General features: G+C 43.9%; 1 protein-coding gene across 4 annotated transcripts in view; it reads left to right on the top strand.

Moving 5' to 3' along the window:
• Positions 1–27,496, top strand: part of Ptprg (protein tyrosine phosphatase receptor type G) — a 671,458-nt gene that overhangs the window by 565,310 nt on the left and 78,652 nt on the right. Inside the window, exons 13-14 of one of the 4 annotated variants that reach the window (XM_003480132.4) lie at positions 6,895–7,027; positions 22,528–22,614. In XM_003480132.4, coding sequence (XP_003480180.2) covers positions 6,895–7,027; positions 22,528–22,614 — 220 coding nt within the window. The remainder of the gene's footprint in view (positions 1–6,894; positions 7,028–22,527; positions 22,615–27,496) is intronic. The other 3 variants (XM_013143912.3, XM_063257832.1, XM_013143913.3) reach the window with 3 other exon arrangements.

Genomic DNA, 27,496 nt, shown 5'->3' with positions numbered 1-27,496 from the left:
CATCCTTCAGTCTCTGCTTTCCACAACTCTGACAGTGCCCTTTTAGGTCAGCTGTGGTTGGGTGTGGATGATCTGCAAGTTTTGTCCGGCAGCCAGGCTGAGTCTGTATTGTGGGTCATGAAGCCTTTCGGCTCAGTGCATGTCATATATTCCTGCACGTAGCATTTATAGTACATTGTGCTCTGTTCTTATTTGCTTCCACTGGGATGAGAGCCAAGCCAGGAAAAGGCAAACAGCATTAATTCAGTGATGACATATGCCACTGAAAACTGTTTTTCTTTTTTTAAGATTTTTTAAAAAGCAGAATGGAAGTACGTTACTCAGGATGCTAGACTTTGCAGTGGAAACTGGGAGGAGAAGGAGTGGCCTCAGGGAGGTGGCTGGGCCTTCCCAGCCTCCTCCCTCAGTGTTTGGAGAGGGCTGCTTGGCATTTTTGTCCTATGCTTCCTGTGGAGATGGTTCTGAAGCCTGGATAGTCTCCGTGGCTATGTCCTAGCTGGCTGCTGGCTCCTGTCATGGAGTAGACATGGTTTGCGCATCCATCCTTTTGGGGAGGAGTGTGGAGGTTTTTGTGGGTAACGGAATGGACTGTGTTATATAGGCAGACTGTGTTATATAGCAGTACAGTTGATTTCTAATTAGTAGAAAAGTAAAATCCCTTCAAAAATACACAAATAACCCAGGAATAGTGACACACACCTGTATCTCAGCACTAAGGGAGCCTGAGGCAAAAGGATCACAAGTTTAAATCCCACCCATGCACTTCAGCAAGACGCTGTGTCAGTTTTTCTTTTTTAAATTTGTTTTTGAAGGTCAGAGGTTATAGCTTAATCATATAGCATCCCTGGACTAAATCCCCAGTACTGATGGATGGATGGAAGGATGGATGTGTGGATTGATGAATAGTTGGATGATGAATAGTAAAGGAAGACAAAGAAGGGGAAAAATGGAAAGTGAAGTGGAAGGAAGGAAGTCTGAGGTTGGGGTTCTGCTAGTTTATTGAGTGGCAGTGTCATTTTGCAGAGACACTGGCTCACTAAACGTTTACAGCAGAAGTCATGGATGATGTGTGCAAATCTGATCCATGATGTTCTCCAGCAGTGAGGACAGTGCCAGGTGGTGGGACACCCTGCAGGAAGGGCAGTGCTACCTGGTACCATCATGCTGTTTGCCATGTAGAAACTCAAGCCTTGTCTGTTGGCCTTCAGCATTTCTAATGAAGCTTCAGATGCAGCTTTTTATGTCAACTGTTGTTTACATACTGGCCTTTAGGCCACAATTTAAAACTAATTACAAAGAAGGGAGGGAGGGGCTCAGCCAGTGCAGTCTGTGCAGTCTGTGGAGTTTGTAGTTCGCATCAGTGTCAGGGCCTAGCCTGCTGGTATGCTCTTGCTTCTTAGCACGTAGAGCTGTTCCTCGGAGCTCCTGCCATCATGGAAGGAAGCAAGCCCTGCAAGGCCTCAGAAGTCCTTTGCTGGACCGTTCATGGGAAATTGAGTTCTCAAGGAGTTCTGTGAGTCAGAGTCTTGGCTGGCTGGCTTGCAGCTTTCTAGTAGCCCTATCCAGTGCCCTTCACATCCATGGGGAGCAGTACACACCAGATGGTATGTTTGCTCCCGGGAGCATCCTCTAACAGCTGGGATGGGAGGTGGATCATACTGTGTGCGCCACTGCCTGGTGCCCTGGTGCTTTGGTTTGGCGACTATGGGTAATGCCTGCCTGAGGTGGAGCAGCTTCATGAGGGTGCAGCTTGGACACTCAGCCCTGTGTGTCCTTGTGTTTCACTGTCCCCTTTTCAAAACCTTTTAGTACTTTTTAAGTATTGAGACAAGGTCTTCCTTGGCTACTAAATATCCAGGTCTGGGTTTAAAGGTTTGTTCCTCCCACCTGAATCAGCCTCCCCTGGTACCAGAATTCCGGGAGATGATCACACTTGCTAAAACTCTTTAGTAATTCTTGAAAAAGAGACCCTATCGCTCCATTTGACATCTAACCCTGCATATTAAGCTGCCATCACACAGATACCTCATTTCACTCTCATGCCTCCCCTGAGATTCCCCCTTGTTGGAGGAGGGATCAGAAGACACAGGCACTCGCCTCAGTTTAACCCACAGTCAGTTGAAGTTGGCATGTGTTAACTGGCAAATTCTAGAAATAAACGACTTTGTACTGTGTACCATTCTGAGTAGACTAAAGAAATGTCCCTCAAACTTGCTGCATCCTGTTTAGAATGAGAATTTACACTTTCTCCCATACACCCGTGCTGTATGCACTGCCCACCACCTCCCCAGTCATTGGTACCCTTTCAGATGTCAGACTCCTTGGCTCAGATAATGCTGATGTGCAAATAACACAACTGTACTTACTAATGACTCCTGAGTACAAGAATCATGATTTTCACATTTCACATATTCCAGAGAGATGCCATAGGTGTTTCTATGATGAGAAAAGATACAAATTCTCTACCTACAATGAAAAAAGTTATGTGACTAGGTTGCTAAGATGTACAGGACAGCACAATTTTTTCCAAGAGAAAACACTCTTATCATTTCCTCTAGTATATTGGTTTGTCTTATTTTTTAATCTGCTGTATAATTTTGCAAATTAAGTATGTATGTATAGGAAACAACATTACACATAGTGTTTGTTGCTATCTGTGGCTTCAGACAGTCTGAGGATCCTATAGGCCCCACAGGAAATACTGGGGGCTGGGGTTGCACCCTGTGCAGTGCATTGTGGGTGTCCAGTGATGCCCAGTCATTTCTAGAAGTTTCTTGTTTTTTGGGGACCACAGAAAAAATAGGGCAGCAGGATACGTGTGTTTCTGAAGGACATTGGAAGTGTGACCCAGTCTTGTCTCAGGAAAGACTTGCCAGCCCTGTCTTTCTGCCAGCAATCTTGTGGCAGGCAGCCCCTGAATGCAGCTCTGCTAACCATTGCTTACACACTTAGTTGTTATGTCTAGGTCTCAGATGCAGCGGGCACTTGGAGCACTCACCGTCACTGACACTCTGCTGGGAAACTGAGGAAGTGAGTAGCAATGATTGATGATGGTGATGAGCTGCTGCAGGTGGCAGGAGTGTTGGCAGCGATGAAACTGACAGGGGCGGTGGTCAGTATAATCACAACAGTGAACATTAGCCAGGTACAGATCGGTGTCAGACAACATTCTAAATCCAGCATATGTACAAGCATGTGTAAGTATTACTACTGTGGTGCATTTCACAAATTTAATTTTTTCCACAAATCTGATCATAAATCAAATTGGATGAGAATTAAATCAAACTTCCCCATATGGTCACCAGTGAACCTACCATTGAATTTGGTTCAGTTCTCATCCCATTCAGTTTGAGCCTTCTACATGCATCTTCTCACTGACTTGTCAGAATGCTCCATTTTAGAGGATGAACTCCAAGCCTAATTAGCTAAAGCCCAGGCCAGGAATGGAACATATGATCTGAGCTGTGCTGTGCCCTGCAGAGATGGCACAGAACAAGGACAGCAGCAAAACAGCATGGAGGGATCCAGGGCAGTGGGGACAGTAGAGAAGGAGGGAGAGGGCTGGCCTGGCCTGGCCCCTGTTGGGTGGATGTGGCTGGAACACAGCCTTCCTTACAGGAGGAGTTGAGGTATGGTGTGTGACAGGGGTTGTTTCTCCTGGGTGGGAACTCAGGGTCCACCTGAGCCCTGGGGTGTTCCTAGGAGAGTGGCTGGAACAGATCTTAAGAGTCACCTGGAGTTGGGAATCCTGTCCCATAGTACCAGAAAGATAAATTCTGTGAATTTACAACAGGATCAACGTTATGGTGCCGTACATGCAAGCCTGCACGCCTGTCTCCTTTTCTTGTGTCTTCTGTGAAAGAACTGGGCAAATGCAGTGGTCTGCTGTGATCAGCATCATTTCCTGAGGATCTCAGGTTGCAAATGGTTGTCACTCTGAAGTCTTCTCTGCACTTGGAAACTTTCCCCCACCAGGTTTTCAGATAGCACCAAGCCCATTCTTGAGCCCCTTAGCAAAATAGGATCACATAGTACCATCTACCAACTTGTGCAGCCTGACTCAGCAGAGCCATGTGCCAGGCTGGCCATGATTTCAGGGCCCATATCCTCCATACTTAACCTTTCTCCTCTAGCTGTGGGCACACAGGGGGTCCCTAGTGGTGGTAACTCGCTTATCTGGCCCTGAGCCTCCCTGAGAATATGAAGACAACTTTGAATACTCACTTTGTGGAGGAGAGATGGAGGGACAAACCAAAGTGCCACCTCAGAATGGACCTGTGACTTGAGGGATGATATAAGTTGCCATTGACCCTCACAGAGGGAGTCCCTGTGGGGCTCTTCTGAAGGTACAGAAATCCAGGATAGTCTGACTGGTCTCAGGACAGTAAACAGACCGTGGTGCTGGTATCTGTGACTGTTGAGGAATGGGAGGGAGTTTTGTGGCAAAGACTCATTTCGAGCTATGTAGGATGAAAGAAACAGGGCATTTGCACCCTGTGCCCATATCTGCCTGCCATCTGTAGCACAGGTGAGACCTTTTGCTGTACAGAGCAGAGCAGGGAGACAGTTAAGACACGGCAAGTTCCCTGTGTCTTAGGGCTTCCCCAGGAAATGGTGAGTTCATTGCACATGTGGTCTACATGGTCAACCCTCCTGACATCTTTTCCATTAACAGAATATCCTGGCCCCACCACCAGCCAGCTAATTGCCTGATTCAGCTGACCCCTGCTGGTGCCCCACAGAATCATTCTCATTTGCATGCTAGTTTCTCTGGCTGGACATTTTTGCTCTTCCATGCAAGCATAATGTGCAGATGAGGGTGCACACCTGATGTGTCTGCCTTGGCTTCAAGCCTGCCATTTCAGGCACCATCTCTAGAACTAGAACCATGACCCTTAATTCGCCCTGCAGTCCCTGGCTGAACTAGCTTCTGGCTTGCCCTCTGGCTCCCCTTTGCATTGCTCTTGCACTCTCACCAGACACATGGTCTCTGTCTAGAACACACTTCTGCCCCAGTGCTTGCCTAGTGAGCTCCTCTCCCTCCTGCAGATTGTGCTGTACTCATCACCGCTGGGGGCAGGCTGTGGAGCCCCAAGCATCCAGGTCGTGCTTCCCTAGGTGAGCACATTCATTGTGTTTAGATGACCTGTTCGAGGGTTGCCTCTTTCCTTTAAATGGGCATAAGATGCCCCTGTGAAATGTTCTATGGACCATCCTGGCATGCCGCACCCAGAAGATGCCCGTGCTGTGGGGAAAATGGGCAGGCAGAAATAGGGCAGCATGGACAGTGTCACATCCTATAAATACCTATAAATACGGTGTCTCCAGAATGGTATGTGATCAATCTGTGCTTCACTGGCCCGCCTCATGATGTTTTTACTCCTGAGCAGGGACAAATCATACCACCCGCTTCAGGGGTCTGTGTCAGAAATGCAGACCTTAACTCTCCTTAATGGACTTAAGTGGACCTTAACTCTCCTCTAATGACTGGGAGTCTTGCCTCCTTAAATACCTGCCCCCAAGGGCAATTATTTGTCTCCTTCCCATCCCACTTCCTCGCCCATGGAAACCTAGCCTGATTAAGCTTGCATTTAGTCTGTCCTACAGTGTGACAGCAGGCTGTGTAGTGATGGCCTCACTTTCACAGGGCAGGTGGGATCTTTGCTGAGTACATGCGAGGCTGTAGACAGCTTTTAAAGAGCTTCCCTTTGTGGTCCTAGTGAATTCTCACTTTGTTTCCTGCCTGCTGGGCTCCTCTAGCCCCATGCCTGCAATTGGCCTTCCCTCTAGACACTTGGCTCTTTCCCAGCATTTGACACACTGTTCAGGGGAGACCAGGATCTCCTACTGAGGCCTCTGGAGACTTGTAGAGATGTTCAGGGCCTGGAGAGGTGGAGGAGGAGACTGCCTCAGTGAGAGGTACTCCTTGACCAGTTGGTAAACTTTCTCTCTTAACCCAGCCCTATGGCTGAGACTTTGAGGGAACTGTGTTCTGTAAGAGCAGTAAGATATGGCTTCCTGTGTTTTTTACCTGGCAAGGATCAGTAGCAGGTGACAGAATGGAAGGAAATGCTGGAGGACCAGATGAGAGGAAAAGCAGAGATCGGAGGAGCAGGTCAGATGACAGAAGCATTGGGGTGCTCTTACAGAGATGTACTGGGGTTCTGTTTTTGTTACTGACAAACATGCCAGGGTAAGAGTACCACTGCCCTATTTGAGTCCCATACCCACCTCAGCAGGAGAGCAAGGAGCCTCAAATTAGGTGACTGTCCCACTATGTCCCACAGCTGAATCGGCATGCAGCCACTGTAGAAAGGGGCAGTAGAGGGGCTGGGGATTTAGCTCAGCGGCATAAGCGCCTGCCTTGCAAGCAGGCAGTCGTGAGTTCGATCCCTGGTACCGATAAAAAATGAAAAAGACAAAAAAAAAAAAAAAAGAAAGGGGCAGTAGAAGAGAAACTGGCATGAAGCACTGGCACTGTAGTCCTAAGACTGTCTTGGTTCTGCAAGAAACCTGCTGTGGAGCTTCTCCTGCCCTCGCTCTAAGGGACACAGGAAGATTCTCTCTGCCTCTTTCCTGCCCCTTTTTGGGGGTTCAACCACATTTCCTACTGCACCCTTCTGGGTTGGTAATGTTCTCAGAGCAAGGCTCCACATCTATCTTCTTGTGAACAAATCCATCCCACTGGCCAGTAGCGAATGCAGCCTGAGAAAAAGCCATACGTTCATTGGGACAGGGCAGGACACTGACAGGCCTGCCAATTATTCCTCCTGACATGGGGCAGCCAGAGCAAGCAGCCCAGCTCTCTAGAAACCATGCTGAAATTCACGTCATGCTCTGGCTTCCAAGCTTTGCTGCCTCTTATCCTCTAACTCAGCTGCTTTCTCTCTGCAGTAGAAAAGAACACTTCCGGAATGATAAGCCGTGTTTCTCCGGGGAGGATGGACTGGATCATCCCTCTGATTGTAGTCTCAGCCTTGACCTTCGTGTGCCTCATCCTTCTTATTGCCGTGCTAGTGTACTGGAGGTGAGTACTGGGCTCCCTTGCCTCGTAGGTGCAAAGTAGAGGGTGCCCAGGTATTGCTGCTTGCGGAGGAGGAGCTAGAATCCCCTGGTCCAGAAATTGGGTCAGCCAATGCATGTCTGGTGTCATCAAGGACTCCCTCGTATCTCTGGGTGGTGACACAACCAGCACCACTTTTGAGGACAAGAAATTTACAGCAAACACCTACAATGAAATTCCAAAGAGGCTTTCCTTGATTATCAGGGAGACCAAGTTCAGATCCCATCCTGTTTCCATATGAAATGTTATAAAACTTCCAACACCTGCTAAATAAGTCCTGAGTTTTATCACATTTCTGGTTTCCTAGAGACCATGCTTGGTTTTGGTTGGGTTTCCATAATAATTCCTCTTTGTCTTCAACTGCTTTTGATCACAAAACTTCTGGCGTATTCTGTAGCCTGTAATACTTGCAAGGCACAAACAGCACATGAACTGGTTCTCACAGTGTTCAGTGGCAGCCAGCCTACAGCCTCTGTGTGGCAGTTCTGTGCATTTTCAGCAGTACAGTCACAGCAAGGCCCTTCAGCTGAGTTGGCTTTAGCACTCTGAATGTCTGGCCCCTCATCTGTCAGGAGACCAAAGGAGACTTCTGCCCTTTGTCAGCCAAGCTTCGCCAGCGAGAAATAGGTTCATTTTTATTTCTCTCTCCTTTCCATACTTAAATCTGAACCCATACTGTGTGCCAGGTTGTCCTTTAGTTACCGATGATACCAAAGCAGGCAACGCAAATCCCTGCTCTCATGGAGATTACATTTTAGTAGAGATGACAGGCAAAAACAGAACAAGTAAGTGAAACGTAATTCCTAAGATGACATTTTAGATATTGTGCAAACAGTAGCTCTGGGCCTGGGAGGGACACACAGGGCATATTCAAGAGTGAAGAGGGGCAAAGTCCAGTGGAATGCATGAGGAGACTGCACTGAAGTGAAGTAAATGGAGGAAGTGGCATAGGTCCAATGCGGTAGGCATGCAGGTGGTGGGCACCAGTTGCAGGAACTGTATTTTCCATGGGAGAACCACACTATGTCCTGTCAGGTGGAGTGTGTCTGTACTGAGTTCTGTTTTCTGTTGGAAAGCACAGGGACTAGGCAGGGAAGGGGTCCACAAGGACCTAGGGGACCTGTAGGGACCGCGTGGCAGGGAAGACGGGGTTAGGTGCACTGTGTTTACCAGCGCAGACTCATATCCAGGTCATCCCTTCTCCAGAACAAAGAGATTTGCTAACAGACCTATGTCTGGAGCCTCCTTCTATAATTGGCGACCATGGATGTGAGTTTAGCCAACCATAGAAAACCTGCCTGGCAGTCTCAGCTCTGTTCAGGGCTGAAGTGATAGTGTCACTCCCCACACAGACACAGAGGGCCCACAGCTCTGCCAGTGAGTGAGCCTAGATTAGCAATCCCAACATGAGGAAGCACCTCGAGCAAAAGCCTCCGGGTTACATGTGAGGACCCTGGGTCCTCAGCTTGCTCCTGTGCACATCATCAAGGCTGGGAAGGACCGTGGATGGACCACATGGCATACATATCAGGCAGCTCAAATGGGAGAGGTTACTGCATGTGTCTCATAGAAAAGGGCTCTGTCCTTAGTAAAGACAGCTTTAAAACCCTACCATTCACAGGGTTCTTTTCTTCGCAGTGACAACTGCTTATCATTCCAAAAAACTCAGTGAATCCAGTCAAAAAATGTGTTTAAAAAGTTCAGGCATAAAGTGACTGTCATGATATAATTTTTCCCATAATTTGATTTCATGTGACTAGGATTTTACTTTTCATTCACTGGAGTGTAGATTTTTACTGAACTACTAACATTAGAACCCCCACCCCACCCCCCCAAAAAAAACTGACAAAGAAGAAAATTCTTCCAGAAACAAAATACAATTGAGTTAGAGTTCAGCTGATTATTTGGCTGAGCATGGGAACAGCCTAGATGGGGAAGCTTCCTCTGTCCAGCCTCTTTCTTGTCATTGATGGAAAAGAAGGAAGCCATGGGAGCTCACAGAGAGCTGGAAAGTGCAGAGGAGATGGGTTTAACCGTTTGGCAGAGCACGTGTCAAGGTGATACTCCATGGTTTTCTTTTACCTTTTGAGGACTGTGAAAGCGGGTACCAGGCACAGGGACTTGACGGAAGTGGGGCACACAGCCACATCAAAGCCTCCTGTGTCACTTATTTAGGTGAAAGGCCCTGCACCCCAGGCTTATACCAGCACATTGCGGCGGCAGCAGTCTCTAACAAACCAATGACTTATCCTTCCCAGCTAGTCTTTCAGGTCTGTGTGTTCCTTTGGAGCTGTTAACATTGCGGTTTAACGAGTCCGTTAAGCAGCGGAAAATTGAACCCAGGCTCTCTCAATTTTGTCTCTGCCTTTCCTCCAATGCTGTGCACTGTTCAATGATGCCAGACCTTTCTAAGTTAGATGGTCCACTGGCAGTGCCAAGCACATGATTGGCAACATCTCACAAATCTGCATGGCAGCTCACATTACTGCCCTTTTCCTGTGACCTACACCTTGTCCAGGGAAGAGAAAGAACGTTTATCAAATGCCAGTTGCAGGCCATGTGATGTGCAGTACTGTCACCCCAGGACTGGACAGATGGCAGAAAACACAGTGAGTAAAGGTTTGTGCATCCTTAAATTTGAACATCTGATGCACACTGGACATTTTGGACTCAGAAGATGCAATCAGAATACAAAGACCAGCCTCAGTGTCAATCTCTAAGGCATATTACTTGTGTGGCCTTTCTTCTCAGCAGGGCTCCTATTTCTACACAGTGGTGTCTATTTCCACATTGTGGAAATGGTTTTTCTTCCCTAACATTTACACTTGAGTCCCAAGGTGGTGTCTCTATAACTGATTTAAGGTATTGCTCCTTGCCCAGGGCCTTCTGGTAGTCAGAGACTAGAACGTGCTTGTCAGCGCTGAATGTTCTATGTAACTCTGGAGCCCACAGCAGGGCCATTGCCATTGCCATCAAAACTGTGGGCTGAAAGCTGACCAAGAGGTGGTTTCCCAAACAGGCCTCTGAGGCCCAGGAGGGTGATTTGTGTAGGAAGTTCCACCAAGTGCCCTGTGATTTAAGAAACCAGAAAGCCACTTCTGCTTTTGGGTGGACATGGACCATTTGCAGGCTCCTGCCACATTGGCAGTGCTAAGTATTCCTGCTATGCATGGTGCTGGGGCTGCTGAGGCAGGGATGAAGCCTCTTGACCCTCACAATCCATTAGAAGAGACAGCTGGGGAATATACAAGCAAATGGAGGTGCTTGGAAAAGAGGAAGTTCAAATACGAAGTTCAGTAGCTCATCCTGGAAAGGAGATTGGGGTCAGGGAAAACTAGAGGATCTGACCTCCAAGCATCTGGAAGAAGGGGAGGAGTGATGGAATGAAGCTGTATAGGAAAGAAGTTGGTGAGTGAAAGGCCGGCCAGCTTCCAGCGCATTCATGTGGTTCAGGATCACAAGAGTGGCAAGATCGCAGGAGTGGGGTGTGAGACACAAAGCCCAGGCAGGACCCCCTGGTGTATTACCTGGAGGACGTGCCTTGCCCTGAAGATGACTGAAAGACACTAGAAGAACTAAGGTGCAAGAAAGGTCAGAGAGAAACTGCAGTGCTGTGGTTCAGTAGGAACACAGGTCCAGGCCTTCCACTGGTGGGGTCCGCATACATGCATTCTTGTGGCTCAGCCATCCCCTAAGGGGTAAACATTGGTTCTGGGAAGGGAAAAATTGGTTCTGGGAAGGGACAAAAATTGGTTCTGAGAAGGGGCAAACCTTACCTACGTATTTGTGAAACACAGATACATGTTTCATACATGCAGAGATCTGCTTGTGTCAATGGTATTAAAATTGCATTGGAGTGGTTGATTAGGGAGAAAATGTCTACCACGGGCCCTTGGGAAGGTAGTTGTGACAGGCAGAGTAGGCAGCACTGCCTTAGAAGAAAGGAATTGTCCTCCCAGACTTTTCTCTCTTCATCTGAAAAATACAGTTCAGCAAGGTGTCTGTGAACTACTGGGAAGTTCTGTGTAGACTGAGAGATGCTCTTCCTTGTGCCTTTTTTAGTCAACACGCAGGTGTTTGCTGCAGCGTTATACCAAATCTGAACTCTGGGAAAAAGAGAAACAGTATTCTGAGTGTTGGGTGCCTAAAAAGAAGGTTTATTGAAGACAGTGTATTTACAGGTCTTTGTAAATGTCCCTTAGTTTCCACATGTGTAGTTGTACACAAATTCCATTAAGTTATCCTTGCATGAAACAGTACTTCAAAGAATTGATGGCCCTTTCTAAAGTTCATTCTTCTGAATGATCTTCGTTTTGCACAGTATCCTATAAATACCTACAAGTCATCTGTGTAGAGTTGAACATACTATACATGTAGATTAACCAAGTAAGCAAAAGCATTTTGGGTACAAAAAGGGAAGCCACTGTAATGTTAATGAAGTTGGTTTATGTGACATTTCTAATGGGGCCCAGAGGAGGACACGCCCACATATATACACAAGTGAAAGCTGTGGCCTTACTGCCCACCCCCACCTAGGGAAACCCCTCCAAAGCCCAGTGGCCAGCCTTCCTATTTCAGAGCTGACTGTCCTGACTGAGTGTTAGCTGCAGCTGACAGGTGTCCTAACCACACAGCAGTGTGTTTTTACCGACGTGAAGTCTGACAGGGTTGGGCTGTCCTCCCCTGTGTGGCTCCTCTTAGTGCAGTCTTTACCTCCCAAATTGCTACAGCAGAGAGAGAGAAATTGAGCAGGAACTCAGCTGTGATCTGCTGGGCCCAGAAGTGGAACCTTTGCTTCCATTGACTCACCACTCACTACAGGTGCCCACACAACCCAGACACAAGGTGAGATAAGGTGGCATGTAGTTGTTTGTAAAGTGTTAAAGTACCCTGAAATATTTGGATACAGTGACATCATTGTGCGTAGCGTATGTCTGCACAAGAGACTTCCTAGGAGGCCCATCATTAGTCCCATTCCTTCAGATTTGGTGCAAACTAAACCATACAGGTAGAAACGACAGATACTTGTTTAACTGAATAGCCCACATATGTACAGTCTGACTGAGAATAATTTGAATGATATTGTCACACAGCACTGGGAGTCTAAAGGGGAAATGCATTTTCTAGTATTTTTAGCCAAGATATTACTATTAAGATGCTATAGATCTCTCTTTAGTGGTCCTTGGAAAAATTTGCCTTGAAGAGATGTAGTAACCAGAATCTGCAACAATGCAGAAGTTGTAGTGAAGCTAGGGAGAAATGCATGCAGAGTGATTCTGGACAAGAGACAGGATCATGAGGCAGCCAATAAAATAGAATCAGCGAACAGTATTAGTAACTTGTACTCTTTGCACATGGCACCTTCTTGTGTGGCATATAAGGACTACAATCCATATAAGACACACGGTGGTTCAGAGCTACTGCAGAGTATTCAGAACAATCAGAAATGGTTCAGAGCTCTTGAAAGTGAAGGAGAACAAATCAGTTCACTCGTTTTTAAAGTGTGTCACTTTGCACTTGTTATAGAAGATGGTGGCAACATACCTTTCCAATGAATAGAGAACTCATTCCTAGTGCTGTGAATCCCTGCCTTACCCAGATAAGCTGTTTATGTAGAACAAATGTTCCTGATAAGCGTTGGAGCACCACAGCTGCTGCCATTCAGAAAGAAGAGGCAAATTTTGGGACAATTTCTTTTTGATTTACATAATTTGAGGAAGATGATAGAAGAGGAGCTAAGGGCCAGGTACAAGCAGTGTGCTAAAGGTGCCACTTATCATCCTTGCTAAAAAAGAGCTGAAGTACCCTGAGCAAGGTACTAGTGTGCACTTAGTGAAAAGAGTTTTACAAAAATCATTTTTCCCCACAATGGAATAGAGGAAAGATGCATTGAAGGTATCTCCTCTCTGTCATGAGCACAGTCTGATTTCTGCAAGGAATTTGTATTTCTTAAGGCCTATAGAATCAAAAACCTTGTTCAACATCTCAAATGCATGCTCAGCACATTATATCCCAACCAAATCAGTGTACCTAATTAGTATTATTAGGTCCATTTTTGAGATCAAAATACTAAGGCTTAGTGTGACTGCATGATATGCCTCAGTCACAGTATCACTTCAGTAGATAATGGATTTAACCCCAGCCAGTGTACGTCAGCCCACTCTCTTAACCATTACATGATTTTGTCTCAGATGAGGGATCAGCAGGCATGAAGAGAGCCATTTACTCCTTCCATGGCCAGCTTTACAGTGCATTTTGCATGTCAAAAAAGACCCTACTGACAAAGTATGTCAAAGCAATAGCACTCTATGGTTCAGATCACCAAAATTAGGTGGAAGAAACCTTCAGCAAACAACTACATGTTCAAGTGTTCTAGAAGCTGAATAGTGATGTGTCTACTCAGTTACATCTCCATTACTTTGAGATGACTGCTGTTGAATAATATTTATTCTGATATAGTCCCAGACAATTAGGGATGATTTGCTTAATAATAAATGAAATATTTTATTGATCACTAAAGTAGCTTAGTAAGTGTTGTAGTCAGGGATTGTGAAGAGAACAATTAGAATCAGGACACAGAATTTATAATATTATTTATGATGGTCCACACAGAAAGTGCAGGAAATCTGTCCACAACTCTAAAGACCGGGAATATTCAGCCAAGGGCCTAGATACCACAGCAATGTCCTGCATGAGTACAGATGAAAACCTAGTGCCCATGACAGTGTCTTCCATGAGTTCAACTGGAGGATGAGAGCCCTCAAGAAGGACTCACACCAGTCTGTTTTACAGATCTGACTGGAAAGGCCCAAAGCTCAGCACTGGAAGCTAGAAAGTCTATGCCATGGAGTGAAGGAGCTTTGCTGGCAGGTTGAGGGTTTTATACTGGATCCAAGAAGTCAGGCTCAAAATAAGAACTAAGGCTGCCCTGAAAATTACCATAGCCATCCCCAGCAACGTGGATGTCCCAAGTTCCACGACAATAGAAACAGTCTAGTACATGTCAGAAAGCCATCGTGAGGGAGCCAGGGTTTTGGCTCGGTAGCATAAGTACCTGCCTGGCAAGCATAAGGTCATGAGTTAGATCCCCCTGGTACCAAAAAAACCAACCAAACAAACAAACAAAAACCCACCCCATTTAGAAAACCAGCGAGACAAGTTTCTCTTAGAAATTAAAACAGCACACATCTTGCCCTCCAGAGCCAGGAAGCAATGCTCGATGTAAAGACCAGAGCACTGCCAAAATGAACCACAGCACTCTCACCAACAAGGTCCCAAGCTCCTCTGATGACAATGGTCAAACGCACGCTGATGGACTTCCCTTTATAAGTGATTTGTTTCTTTTCCGGGATAAGAGCTTTTAAGATCCTATTCTTGTGTTGAATTTCTGAAATCTTGACTATGATATGCCTGGCTCTTGATTTTTTTTTTTTTTTTTTTTGAATCATTGCTAATTGGAGTTCTATATGCCTCACTTACTTGTAGGTCAAACTTTTTTTCTCTACCAGGATAGTTTTCTGTCACGTCTGTGAATATGTTTTCTATGTCATTTGTGGTATTTCCTGCTTATTCATGGACTCCAATTAATCTCAAGTTATTCTTCTTTCTCTCGTCTAGCAGCTGCTGGATTGATTTCTCATGTTCCCTTGCTAGTTTTGAGAAACCTTTCTTTTCCTGCAAGGCTCTCTTCAATCTCTGAGATCTTTTTCTCACACTGACCTAGTCTGCTTTGAATACTTTCAATGGAGTTTTTAATTCTGCTGGATATCTGCTTGAATCTGTTTTATGGATTCCACTTGTTTCCCGTCTTGTACTTCCATAATTTGCTTAAGCCTGCCTATTTTTTTTGTCTGTGTCTGCCCTAACATCACTAAGCACGGTGTGTATTTTGGTAATCTCTGTAGTTATTCAAGAAATTATTTCTGATTTCATTTTTTCCAGAACCTCTTTCAGTTTCTTTATTACCACTTCGGAGACCCCTAGTAGGGAGGTTTTGGGTTTTCCAGCCTCACTGCCCCCTAGGTTTGCCTTTGGTGAACTGGGTGTCTGAGATTGTGTCTTAAATGTCTTGTCTTTCCTTTTCTTTTTTAGTTTAATTCCTGAGTGGTACTTGTTAGCTGCCTATGGTGGGTTACTTTATTAGTGGTATTTAGAACACCCTGGTCATGTTCACTTCTTTGAGGTATCTTCCAGGTGTAACTGGTTTTTGGGCTCAGTCTACTGGGACATCTTATGTCCTAAGTTTCTTGGAGAAGAGAAGCTATTGGTCACCTGGCCTAGGCCTTGGTTCTTTGGCACCGTGCCACAGTATTCTCTGTGACCCCTAGTCAATCTTAGTCATAGATTATCAGGGCCAACAGCTATTTAGAACCCAGTTTGTCAGTTTTGACTGTAGTGGTAACAATAGCATCAAACACAGCCTATAAAACAATAAACTGAGCTAATCCCTGATTTGCAACTTTTAACTGTATGAACTGAATTTGTGACCATATAACAGAACACAATATATAAGTCTGAAATATATCAATTCTGTCCTCAAGGATTAAGATTCAAAATGGATTAAGGAGAAAACAGAAGTGGGAAAAGAGAAAGAGATTACAAGGGGGTTGGAGGACAAAGATGGATCCTACCAACTTGTGGAAACTGTTGTAGAAGACTCAAGGAAAAGAGAGCTGGAAGAGATAAAAGATATAACAACAAAGTCAAACGCACAAGAAGGTTAGGAACCATACTCACATTCAAAAAAAAAAGAAAAGAATAAAAGAAAGAAATAAAAAAGCAAATTGAATAAAACAAAAATTAGAAATAAAAAACAACAACAAAAATAGTTCACTTCCAGGATTCTCTGTGGATTCACTAGTAGACAGACTGTGGAGCCAGTGTCCTGATATCCCAAGCTACCAGTTACTTTATGATGAAGTATACACAACCTTAGCAGGCCTACCCCAAGACCAGACTCATTGGGCTGACCCAAGCAGTTTACATGGGTCTGCACCTAGCTAGGATATGTGGGAGGGCCAGCAGCAGTTCTGTTTCTGGGCTTATGTGGAACAGCTTTAAGATGGCTCTATCTAGCCAGAGGACTGAGTCTTCTGCACTCACCACTAGTCCAATGCAGTCCTCCTCCACTGCTCACCTCTACCACCAAGTCTTTCTGCAGAGACCTCCACGATTGCCAGCCACCACTGTCACCATGAACAAGCATCCCCAGGTTCCAGCAGGTCCCCTCATGCGGTGAGTCTGGCTCCAGCTGAAGGTGCCAGCTACGCCTTCTTTGTTGAAGCTTTTTTCACTCTCTCTGTGAGCTTTGATTCAGATTTCAGACTCTTCCTGAGTCCAGAGGACACACCTCCTTCCTTCCTTGTCTTCCTCAGGATGGTATATTCCCACGTCTAGATGTTGTTTCTCAGAGAAGCTGTTTTCTCTGCTGCTTACTGCTCCACCCAGGATGGGTTTTTTGGAATGAAGTCATTGGGCCAAAATCTCTTTAGTGCTACAAACCTAGCAAAATGGCAATTGGGAGGGATAGCTAGAAAAGGGCTTGATAGCTAAAATGACATCTTTGTTAAAATGGCATTGCTACTCACTTGCATCACCATCAGCAAACAACATGTTCAGCTGAATGGTGAGGTATCTATTCAGTTATATCTCCATTACTTAAAAAAATTCTTGCTGTTGAATAGTATACTCTATTTATTCCATCACAGTGCCAGGTGGTCAGGGTTGATTAGCTTCATAATAAATATCATATTTTACTGCAGTAATACCAAGTAATACCAAGCAGCTTTATTTCTCACACTCAGATAGGTCTGGCCTGCCTAGGTATGGACCTTCCCCTCATAGGAACTGTGAGCTATAACATTTCCTCCTTTAACCTTGGATGTTAGGTGTTTCGTCTCCACAATAAGAGAAACCCAAGATAGAATCTGATACCAGAGAAGTGGGCTTTTGTTATGACTATGCCTAACCATGTGGTTCAAGAGCCTTTGCTAATGGCTTGTGGGAAGAGTTTGGAAAGTTTCTGAGATGTTGCCTGAAAGAGCAGAGCTGGAACACCACCTTAGGCTGTTCTGTATGGGAGATTCTGGTCAGAGCTCAGAAGACCAGAAGGCTGATAGAAATCCTGCCAGTAAAGACAAATGTTTCTGCTAAGAAGGACTGCACTGGTTGTTGGAGTGCAAATGATGTGTGTTACGGTATGGCAGAAAGTTTATCTATGTTTTACTCCTGTCCAGAGACTTTGCCTGAGACTGAGCTTAAGGGTGTTGGATTAATCTGGCAGAAGAAATTTCAAGGCATTCTTTGGGGCTTTTAGCCAGATTTGAGATTTAAGAGCAAAGAACCTAGCAGAATGATTTAAAATGTTAATGACTTTGGCCACAATAGAAGCTCCAGGAAAGGTGTGGACTGCAAAGATACAGCAAAGAAGATTTTGATTGCTGAGAAGATACAAGAGAATAGCAAAGATGGCCTGACAATATCAAAAGAAGCAGCAAGTGTCAACCCTTTGCAGCGTCAAAACTGCAAAAGTAAAAGACTTTGCTTTGAGGAGAAAGCCATACAGCACCTTGTTCTAGAATGGCAGCAGCCACACTATATTCCACCGTGGCAGACCCTAGAGAATTTGTTCCTCCGATTTGGATTCAGAGTGCCCAGTTATTCAGGTACTCATCCCTACAACAAAGAATCAGCAAAGCCTTGCTGTTGCTCTAGCTGGCAGTGGACAATGTATCATCCATGTGGCATAGGTTTTGGGTGCATGTAGAATGCAAGAGTTATAAGATTAAATGTTTCCTCCCAGATTTCAGAAGGTTTGGGAGGCCAAACAGTGTGCCCCTGAGAGGGCAATGTATTAAGCTGTGAGGGTTAATCCAAAGATGCACTGGAGACTGCAGAAGTTTGGAGAAGCCAGGAACATGAATCATCTAAGGAAAGCTACAAGCAGGGAACAAAATGGGCCTAAGCGAGAAGCTCTCCCTGGGAGATACAACCAGGGAAGTGCCACAGGAGTAGACTCATGCAAGCTTTTAGGAGCTCATAACTTGCCACAAATTCCTTTGGATGTTTTACATGGAGCTACAGGATTTAATGCTTGCCTTATTGGAGTTTGGGCTTGCTTTGTTCTTGTTCCTGTGCATTCCTTTGTATTAGTGTGTTCTGAATGTTGAAAGTGTTTACATTTTTTTCATTTGTACAGAGATTCACAGCTAACAGTTTGCCTTACCTCTGGCAGGAGACTTGGGACTTGGACTTTTCAATAGTGCTGAAACTTTAAGATTTTGACAAATCCTAGAGACAGACTAAATGCCTTTTGTATAAGGGAAATGCATTATTCTTTGTTTGCAACTAGATATCCCCCCAAAGTTTCTTGTAGTCATGGGATTAGGCTTCTCAAATTTGTCACAGATTCATGGTCCAATCCTGGTATTCACACTGGAGTTCTATTAGTTAAACTCTCACCAAAAAGACTGGTCACAAATCAAGGAATTTGAAATTTGATTTAAGGTTGGGATTTAGCTCAACAGCATAAGCACCATTTGAAAGTTGATGATAAATATCCTCTTATAACACAGTGATTAAAAGTCCATCACCATCCCCAAAATTTGAGAAGACAACCATTATAAAACAGCCAGACTTAAAAGTGACATCAAAGGAAGAACAGAAAAGATGTAATGGATGCGAAAATACCCAGGACCCAGTTGAACAAAAAGGAAAGAAATATTAGGAAACCAGTATGATGCCAGTGTTGCTACTGCTGAGGTCCATCATGATGTGTCAGTTCCACAAAGAAAGAGTGAGAAAATGAATAACCATCACTTTCCTATTAGGAAAAATGTAAAACTTGATGGTAGTGGGCCTGCCTTTGCCTTTGAGAAAAGTAAAGACAAATGAAAATGAACAACGGAGGTCCACGGAATCTGTGATTTCCCATGTTTAAGAAGGCGAATTTCCTTTCTTGTGGTCTACTGCAAGTGAAGAGTGGTTGCCAGTTGCATAACACAGATGAAGATGGGAAAAATTCCTCAAGGTCAAAAGAAAAATAAATACTGTGGAGGATTTGACAGCTTATCTCAGTCATCTGAAACAGCCTCAGATGATAGTAAATAGCCTTAGCCTAAGTATGAGAAGATGTTGCTGCTGTCTGAGTGACTTAGAGTGGAGTGCACTGGCAGCTAATCCAAGAGGCAGGATTTCTGCCTTACAAAGCCTCACAGCTTAGTGAGGCGCTGAACAGGTATATAAAGGTGGTCCCACATAAGGGTCAGAAGCTTATGCCAATGGCCTCCAGACCATTTGACTTTGCTGACGTGTTGTTTCTGAAAATTTGAACCATTCTGAAAGGAAGATCTGACTTGGACCCCACTGTATGGATTCTTATGGTAAGTGACAAGGTTGGCAGCATCACGCTCATAGTCCCGGTGCCACTCTTGGTGGTCAGAGCAGACCATGTGGTCCCTTTGCAAAGGGCACAGTTTTGTCAGTTGGCCAGTCCCAGCCCTTGCTGTTGTTCCTCCCTGGATCGAGGGGAACTGGATCTGCACACCCCTGGGCTGCATCCCTGTAAAGAAAGCAGTGTGCTCTGGGAGGGACACTGACCATAGCCAAGGTGCAGGAAAAGGAACAGAAGCCAGAAAGCACTGTGATTCTTACAGTGTACAATATATTCTGTATTCTTACAGAATATAGAAAGCACTAATGCTTATGTGGAAGAGCTGTGTAGGGCATTCCATTGGCGCACCCTAGATATCCCAAGGGGATAGACTCCTCAAACTGCCCTTCTTATGTGCAAAACAGAAGCCACTTTCATGAGGAGGCGCAAGATCCTTTCCAGGGGATGCTGCATGTCCATGTCCAAAGGCACTGGCTGGGTTCAGTCCCAGGCCTTCAGTGTCCTGTTGTCGTGAGAGAATGAAAGCAAAAGGTACACTTATATAAAACTGTTCTTACATCTACCAAAATCCTAGCTTCTGAGTCATGCTTTGGGGTGGCTTTGTGTGAACACCTTCCTGCAGACAGATCACTCACGAGACGACAAGTGCTCTGGGCATTTTGCCTCCTTTTGAAACTGCTGACTGCCGGTCCAGCTCATCTCTTTCTGGAAGTCATCTCTGTGGCCATCCATATTTCAAGGTTTCCATTGGTCATTAGGAATAATTTTTACCAGTCAGCTTTTCCAAGGCTGACAGTGTGTCAAACCAGTGAGGAAAGCAAATACACACTTCATGATGCCAAAACATGGCTTGTCTCAGAGGGTTTGAGTTTATCATGACACTGTGATGTTAAAGTGTCTTGTTCTGAGACGCTGAAGAGTTGGGGTGTGGCAGCCTTTGAGGTCCCTGGTATTTCTGGAGGTGAGAACATTTTTGTTTCTTTTGCATACAACTGTGCATGGGGATCTGGGTCACATGGCAGCTAATGCCACCGATCCCAGGCAACTTTTGCTCATTAAAAATTTCCCAAATGGCTACTTGGGGGCCTTTCAGAATTTGGGAGAGCTGTCCGTTGTTATAGTAACTGGTCCCCTGCCGACATGTTGGCCTTGAGCTGCCTGCCAAAGCTCTTGAACAGGCTGACACAGTCACCAGACAAAAGCAGGGAGGGGTGCACAGCTAAAGGTTGCCATTTACACATGCTCCATGGCACTTAAAAGACAGCACTGGTTCTGTTAGGGAGGTGGTGGGCAGACAGGTTTTTAAAGTAAGCTGCCTTTTCAGGAAGGGAAGGCTGCTTCTATCTTTGTTTAGTCAGTTTTTGTTAGTAACTACCCTTGAATTTCTGAAAATTTAGTATTCTCCCCCAGGGCAGACGGTTCTGTAGGTTTCCTGAGGTACCCCCCTAATTGTTCCAGGTATTAGTTATTGTTTGTATGCTATTTGCTTCCCTGCAAAGCACTTTCAGTTAAAGGTGGTAGTTGTAAGAGCCTCTGATTATGTGTGAGAAAAAGCTGCGGAGCTACCGGCTCTGCTCCAAAATTTCTGAAAGAGTGAATCTGGCAGAATTTAGAACAGGGCTAAGGGTTGAGAAAAAGTCTAAATATTTTAGGAAGCTGCAAATTGCAAGTTTTTATGGAAATCTGTATAATCATTCCAACATTACAGATTAGCGTTCTTTGCTGCATGGTAGATTCCTGCCATTTGGAGGACAGTTGTGGTCCTTGTGCCTGGATGTGCTCAGGAGAGGGACAAGAGAAGTCCTGAGCCACAGCACTCCCTTCCCCCTTGCCTTGGTTCCACAGCAGTCCCTTCCCCCTCGCCTTGGCCTTGGTTCCAGTTGTAATTTCTCCAGATTTTGGCTCCTGGTCAAGCACTTGTACTCAATACACAGCCTAATGATTATTAGAGTACACCTAAAGGACGGCTTGTTTGAAAGGAGTAGAAAAACCTGACTCAAAAATTATAAGATGTTCGTTCCTGCAAGTATAAAGCTTCCCAAAGAGGAAGCATTGGCTCTTAAGTGGAATCACCTGCCGACTTCACAGTTGAGCACTCCCAAAAGAGAATCCCTCTGTGCTCTGAGTTCATCTTGACTGCTGTAGCAACACTGTTAGGAACTAGTGGGAATCATTTCAGTGTGAATCCTACAGCCCTAACCCTAGGGATTTTTTGGGGGGGCAGGCAGGTCAAATATAATTAGACACTTTCATGTGCTCTTCTGATGAAATTACATCAAAGATGCTGTGGTTCTTTACCTTTTATTTGGACACTGGATATAGGATTTTTTCGTTGTTTGGTGATGGCACTAGGGACTTAAACCAAGTCCTTGTCCCTGAGCTACATCACTAGTTGTTTTACATTTGCAGTCTTTAGACACTAATCATATTAAATCACTAATCTGCCCATGCTGCATTTGAACATTCACTCCTCTTGCCACAACCTCCCAGAATGCTGGGATTATGAGGGTAGAACACTATGGCCATCTTCCACTTAATCCATCCTAAAAGCTTGCCCATTGCTGCCCCTGTCTCCCGTAGATGGTTCTTCTGTGTATCCTGCACTCTGTTGTATATTGGGCAAGTAGGTGCCCAGAGACAACAGCAATGTGTGGGGAAAAGACCACAGCCCAACATGGTTTCTTGGTCCCCAGTGGATCCCACCAAGCTGTGCTGATCTGGAGGCATCCTCTTTGCTGAAGGTGGAAAACAAGGAATCCGAATGGGAGATGTTAACAGTGACAGCTGACCCTTTAAGACAAGGGCAGTGTGGCCCTCTGAGACATCCAGGAGCTTTAAAGAGCAAGCACAGTGATTCCCTCTCCCTATACCAGCATACAGACTTTCTATCCATCTTGTGTGTGAGCTTCCCTTTTTGGGAAGACCCCACCTGAGGCCCAGGGAAGGGGGAATGTCTGTGTCAGTTGGGAGGGAGGGAGGGCATGGTTTGGAACCCTTGCTGGCCAATGGAAAATATTGTCTTCTACACCTGTTCTCTCTCTCTCTCTCTCTCTCTCTTTTTTTATCCATTTAGAGGGTGTAACAAAATAAAGTCCAAGGGCTTTCCCAGACGTTTCCGTGAAGTGCCTTCTTCTGGGGTGAGAGGAGAGAAGGGGAGCAGGTGAGGGGGAGGTCTCAATGGCCATGACCAGCTTGCTGAATTTGTGTTTTATTGCCATGGGGATTAAAGTCTTCTACACCGTGACTGCTGTCACTCACCTGTTCTGCCCTAACTCCCAAAAGTAAGACTTGCAAATGCCACTTCAGCTTGTGGGTAGCTCATACCAGTTACAGAATGCCCTGTGGGTGCTTGCTTTGCTTTGTTTTGTGGGTCGGGGAGCAAGTTTTTGTTTCTCAATTAATATATATGGGAGGGGTGTTCTGTGTTTATGTGTATGTATGTGTGCTGCATCCAAAATTTCAGATGTTTGCATGTTTTATAGTTTTGGTTAAAAAATCATAATGCATGCATTTAGCCTTTGAGTAGAAATAACTTTTGGAAACTTAAATGTACACATAGTTTCTGGATTAAGAGTAGGGGGATGAATGAACAAATATGGATATATACCATGTGCTTCTCTAGAAAATAAGATGAATTTAAGGGGAAAAAAAGTGAAAACAATCTGGCCATCAGGGTACATGCCTGTAATCCTAGTACTCTGGGAGACTCAGGCTGGAGAATCAAAAGACCCTTTCTCAAAAATTTTAAAAAGGGTTGAGGATATAGTTTAGCACATTGGCCCTAGGTTCAACTCCTACTACTACCAAAAAAAAAAAAAAACCAGTAAAAACACATGAATTGTGGATAGTCTAAATATTTCAAAAACTTATCATCCTGGAAAGATTTATAAGATGTGTTAAAAATCATTACTTGACTATAGTCTTAGTCACCACACTTGCACCTGTTGATAATATTTATATAACGCTAATCACAGGCAACCTGTGTAATATTAATAGGAAACTCTTTTACATTGAAAGAGTAGGGTAATTTACTAATCATTATTTTTTTTAAATTTTATTTAAAAGGAAAAAGAGAAAAAACAAAACAAAGCGGTGTAAGGGTACAAGTAATACAGAACTACAAAAAAGAAAAAAAAATAGTAAGAAATCACCAGTTAATAGATTACATATTATCATCTTAGAGACAGTTGCTCAAGTCACAGTATCAGCATACAAAGTAGACATTCAAACAGTGAGACTGCAAACAGTTGTGTTCAATGATCCAACCAAAAATATTAATATGGTCAGCTATTTAACCCCCCTAAACACACTTGCTGTTGTATCTTTTAGAGCACTTTTTTTCCTTCTCTTTTTTACAACAAAATTTACACATTTTGGGTTTTATTACTCCTTAGTTCTTATTACTTTTTTTGTTTGTTTGTTTGTTTGTTTGTTTGGGAGAGAATAAAGTCAAATATGGCAAAACAAAGCTGTCAGTCAAAACCAAGGATAGACATAGCACATGATGTAAAAACAGAGTACAAGGTTATCAACAATGGTTACCATAATGTCTTTTGTTTCCTTAAAAAGAATTGTCTATCTCATTATGTATTATAAAGTTGAACAAAACAGTAGAGAACAAGACCAATAAAACTTAAGCATTGTAAACATTACAGGACTTCCAAAGGAGACAATAGTCAAACCAGAATGGGCATCTTAGTGAATCTTATTGCCTTCAAAGTAGTTGCCTATACCCTCAAACTATACCCTCAGATCATACAGAATGGAACAGAGTCTGATCAGTCAAAACAAGATAGTGGGAGTATTACAGGACTTCAAAACAAGTTAATAGGAAATCAAAAAAAGTTACTATTATATATCCTGCTAATTTTTTTTAATTTTTCCCCTTAATTAAAAAAATACTACTAATCATTATTGTACCATGCAATGAGTAGTACCTTTTTACTTTCAATGAACCAATTTACAGTCAACATTTATACATGGGATGACTTGTCTCTGTTCACTGTAGATAATTGAGATATAATTTTATATCTAATTGATCTATCCATTATAATCAAATATACCTGCGATATCAGAAGGTGTATAGTACAGGAATTATGACAATTTAATGAGAAAGTCCATGATCTTTATTTTATGCTGTACAATGGTGGCATGTTGTAAAGAAATGTTTACTAGGACTAATTTGTTTTTATGGTCTGTTTTTCATACTGATGTTTTTTATTTCTAATGCATTTTCAAAATTCCAAAAGTAAAACTAATAAGATCTTGAATTGAGAGAGCCCTTAGACATCACTTGAACCTTATGGTTACTACCAAGTCCCATTAGAATGCTTCTTTACTGTGGTACTTTTAATAGCCAGCCTTCTTTAGTCAGCAGCACAAAGATAAATGCACATCCAATTTCTAAGTCTCCCCAAAAGTGATAGAAATACAGTAACCTGGTAGACCATCTCCTTAATGTGTTTGGCTTCCACCATGGAATAGGACTTGTCCCAGTCATAGTTTTGATCACCTGAGAATGCATAGAGACTGTATTTGTTATTACAGAGCACTCAGACCCTCTGGTGTCTTCTCTGATTGTGAGGAACAGAATCGCAGATCAGTTTCATGTGGGCCTTAGACTTGAGAACCATTCAGTAAACAGCAAGTACTTACAAAATCTACATGACTATGACTCATATTATTTTTAGTATAGGTTTTTGTTGGAGTGTTTGTTTTAGTGTGTTTGTTTGTTCTTTTTTGGCACTTTTGGGACTCAAATTCAGGATCCTGCATATGCTACAAGAGCACTCTACTACTGATCTATGTCCTCTGCCCAATTTATTACTTTTACAGTAGGGTAGCAACTACAAAGGAAAGATTTACATTCAGAGACATATATGTTCTAACTACAGCTATAACACTTCCTAGTTTTAAGGAAGCCTTCTCTGCCTCATTTAAAGAAATAGTTCTATCAGTAAGTTCCTCTTCATAGGATTTCTGTGATGATAAGTTAAGGCAGCCTACATATGATGCTTCGTGTGTAGAATGTGCGGCCCGATTGACTAGGTTAAGAACAGAGCCTCTGAGGAGGTAAAGTATTTTGCTGAGCCACCCTACTGGTCTGGTGAGCTGTGACGACCCATCCATCTGAGTCCTAAGCATCCCCCACTCCCCATTCAGTGCTGTGCTAGGCATTTCATGTAGGAGACAAGGACCAGATGGAGATCTGTCCTTAAGGAGCCCCAAGTTTCTGCTTTTCCTTACTGGGACACCCTGCCAGCCTCTGACCCCAGAACCTACAATTCCCCATTCATCCTGCTGGTCTGTAGAGTTAGGTGATGTGCCATCACCTAAAGCCAGCTTCTACTCTCCCAGGTGCTCTTGACTGCTGCCTCTGGCCCAGTCTCATCTTCAGTCCTCCTTCTAGGAGGAATTCTTTCCCACCCTTCTCCTTCTTCAAGAAAAGCAGGGATGCATCATGGCAAGGTCTTGCACCAGCTTTCCTCCCTGCCACTTTTACCTTCTTCTGTCCTTTTTATGTGCACCCCCTTTCCCTCCACTTCCATGCAAAAGCCAAACTAGGTGTGCCAAGATTCCCCAATATGCCTCAGTAGCAACCCTTCCACAGCTACAAGAACTGTTAAGGACTTCCTGCCTAGGAATTTGAGGAGGCCTTAGGTTTTATTGCTTTGATTCCTAGCACTCATCTTAGCCCTGCCCAGCAGCAGGAAAGGATACCTAATTCCATTAAGCAAAGAGCAGATAGAATACCTCAAATCACTAACATTGATTATCAGGAGTGAAGGATACAAGAAAAGCTATAAAACTCAAGTCTCACCTGGAGTGACAGCATATGCCATTATTGCAAAACACCATGGGGCATAAAATTAAGTTCCACCTGGGCCACTTAGCCAGACCCTGTCTCAGAGAGGGCAGGGAGTAGGGAAAGGTAGCTTCTGATGTAGCTCAGTGGTAGAGCACCAGTACTACCAAAAAAAAAAAAAAAAAACCAAAAGTTTAGTTCTCTAAAAAGCTAATTTAAGTTTTAAATAGGCGATATTGGACTCATTTCAAAATGACATACATTGTTATGTATGTCTCCCTCCAGCACCTTGCCCTTGGCCTCACAAATAGGTAGCCACTATCAATAGTTACTAATCTTTCAGAAATGACAGTATATAAAAACAAGTATAAATAGACCTATTTCCCCTTTCAATAAAATGCTGGATGCAACACTATTGTACCTTGCTTTCATTTTTTTTTTATTTAGTGTGATTTTTCTCTATATATTTTCCAAAAAAGCCTGATGTGTTTTTGGCAGGTGTGTTAGGATTTTCTTGAGCAGCCTCCTGAGGCTGTCTTTCGAGTGCATCAAACAATATAGTTCCAAGCAATAACTTTCTTTATATGTCATAACTTTCTTTATATGTCATTCTGCAAGTGTATAACTGTGGGATAAAATAAAGAAATTAGCTGCATAGGTCTGCAGATTGGTAGAGCTCTTACCTTGCATGCACAAGGTCCTGGGTTCAATCCCCAACACAAAAGAAGGAACAAAGGAAGGAAGGAAGGACGGGAGGGAGGGAAGGAAGAAGGGAGGGAAGGAAGAGAGAGAGAAAAAGAAAGAAAGAAGAAAAAGGAGGAGGGAAGAAAGGAATTAGTGGCATCACAGGGTGCCTAGACTGCAGTTTAGATGGATGCTGCCAAATTACCTGGCTCTGTGGGGACTCAGGGCGGTTTCTGTGAGCAGTACATGAGAATGCCTGTTCTACTCTCTGCAGCGTGCCTGCTGTATTTTGGCCTTTTTGTAACTTCATGGATGAAGGAGAAATGGGTCAGCATAATTTTAAGTGTAATACTTCATTGAGAACGTGAAACTGTTGAGTATTTTGTTTTGATTTTTTTCTGTATATTTTGCCAATTTTCCCTTTTGATTGTTGGTCTTTTTCCTAATCAAATCAACAGTAAATTCTTAAATTGTTGGGAATTTAACCTAGCTGATGATAGGATTTCTTTTTTAAAAAAAATTTAAACAGGAAAAATAAATAAAAATACAAGAC

The sequence above is a fragment of the Cavia porcellus genome, unplaced genomic scaffold (genome assembly GCF_034190915.1).
Source record: "Cavia porcellus strain 051 isolate PalLab524CR breed Dunkin Hartley unplaced genomic scaffold, mCavPor4.1 scaffold_10, whole genome shotgun sequence".
Classification (NCBI taxonomy): Eukaryota; Metazoa; Chordata; class Mammalia; order Rodentia; family Caviidae; genus Cavia; species Cavia porcellus.
The sequence above is the reverse complement of the archived record's forward strand: the minus strand, read 5'-3'. Positions and strand labels throughout refer to the sequence as shown.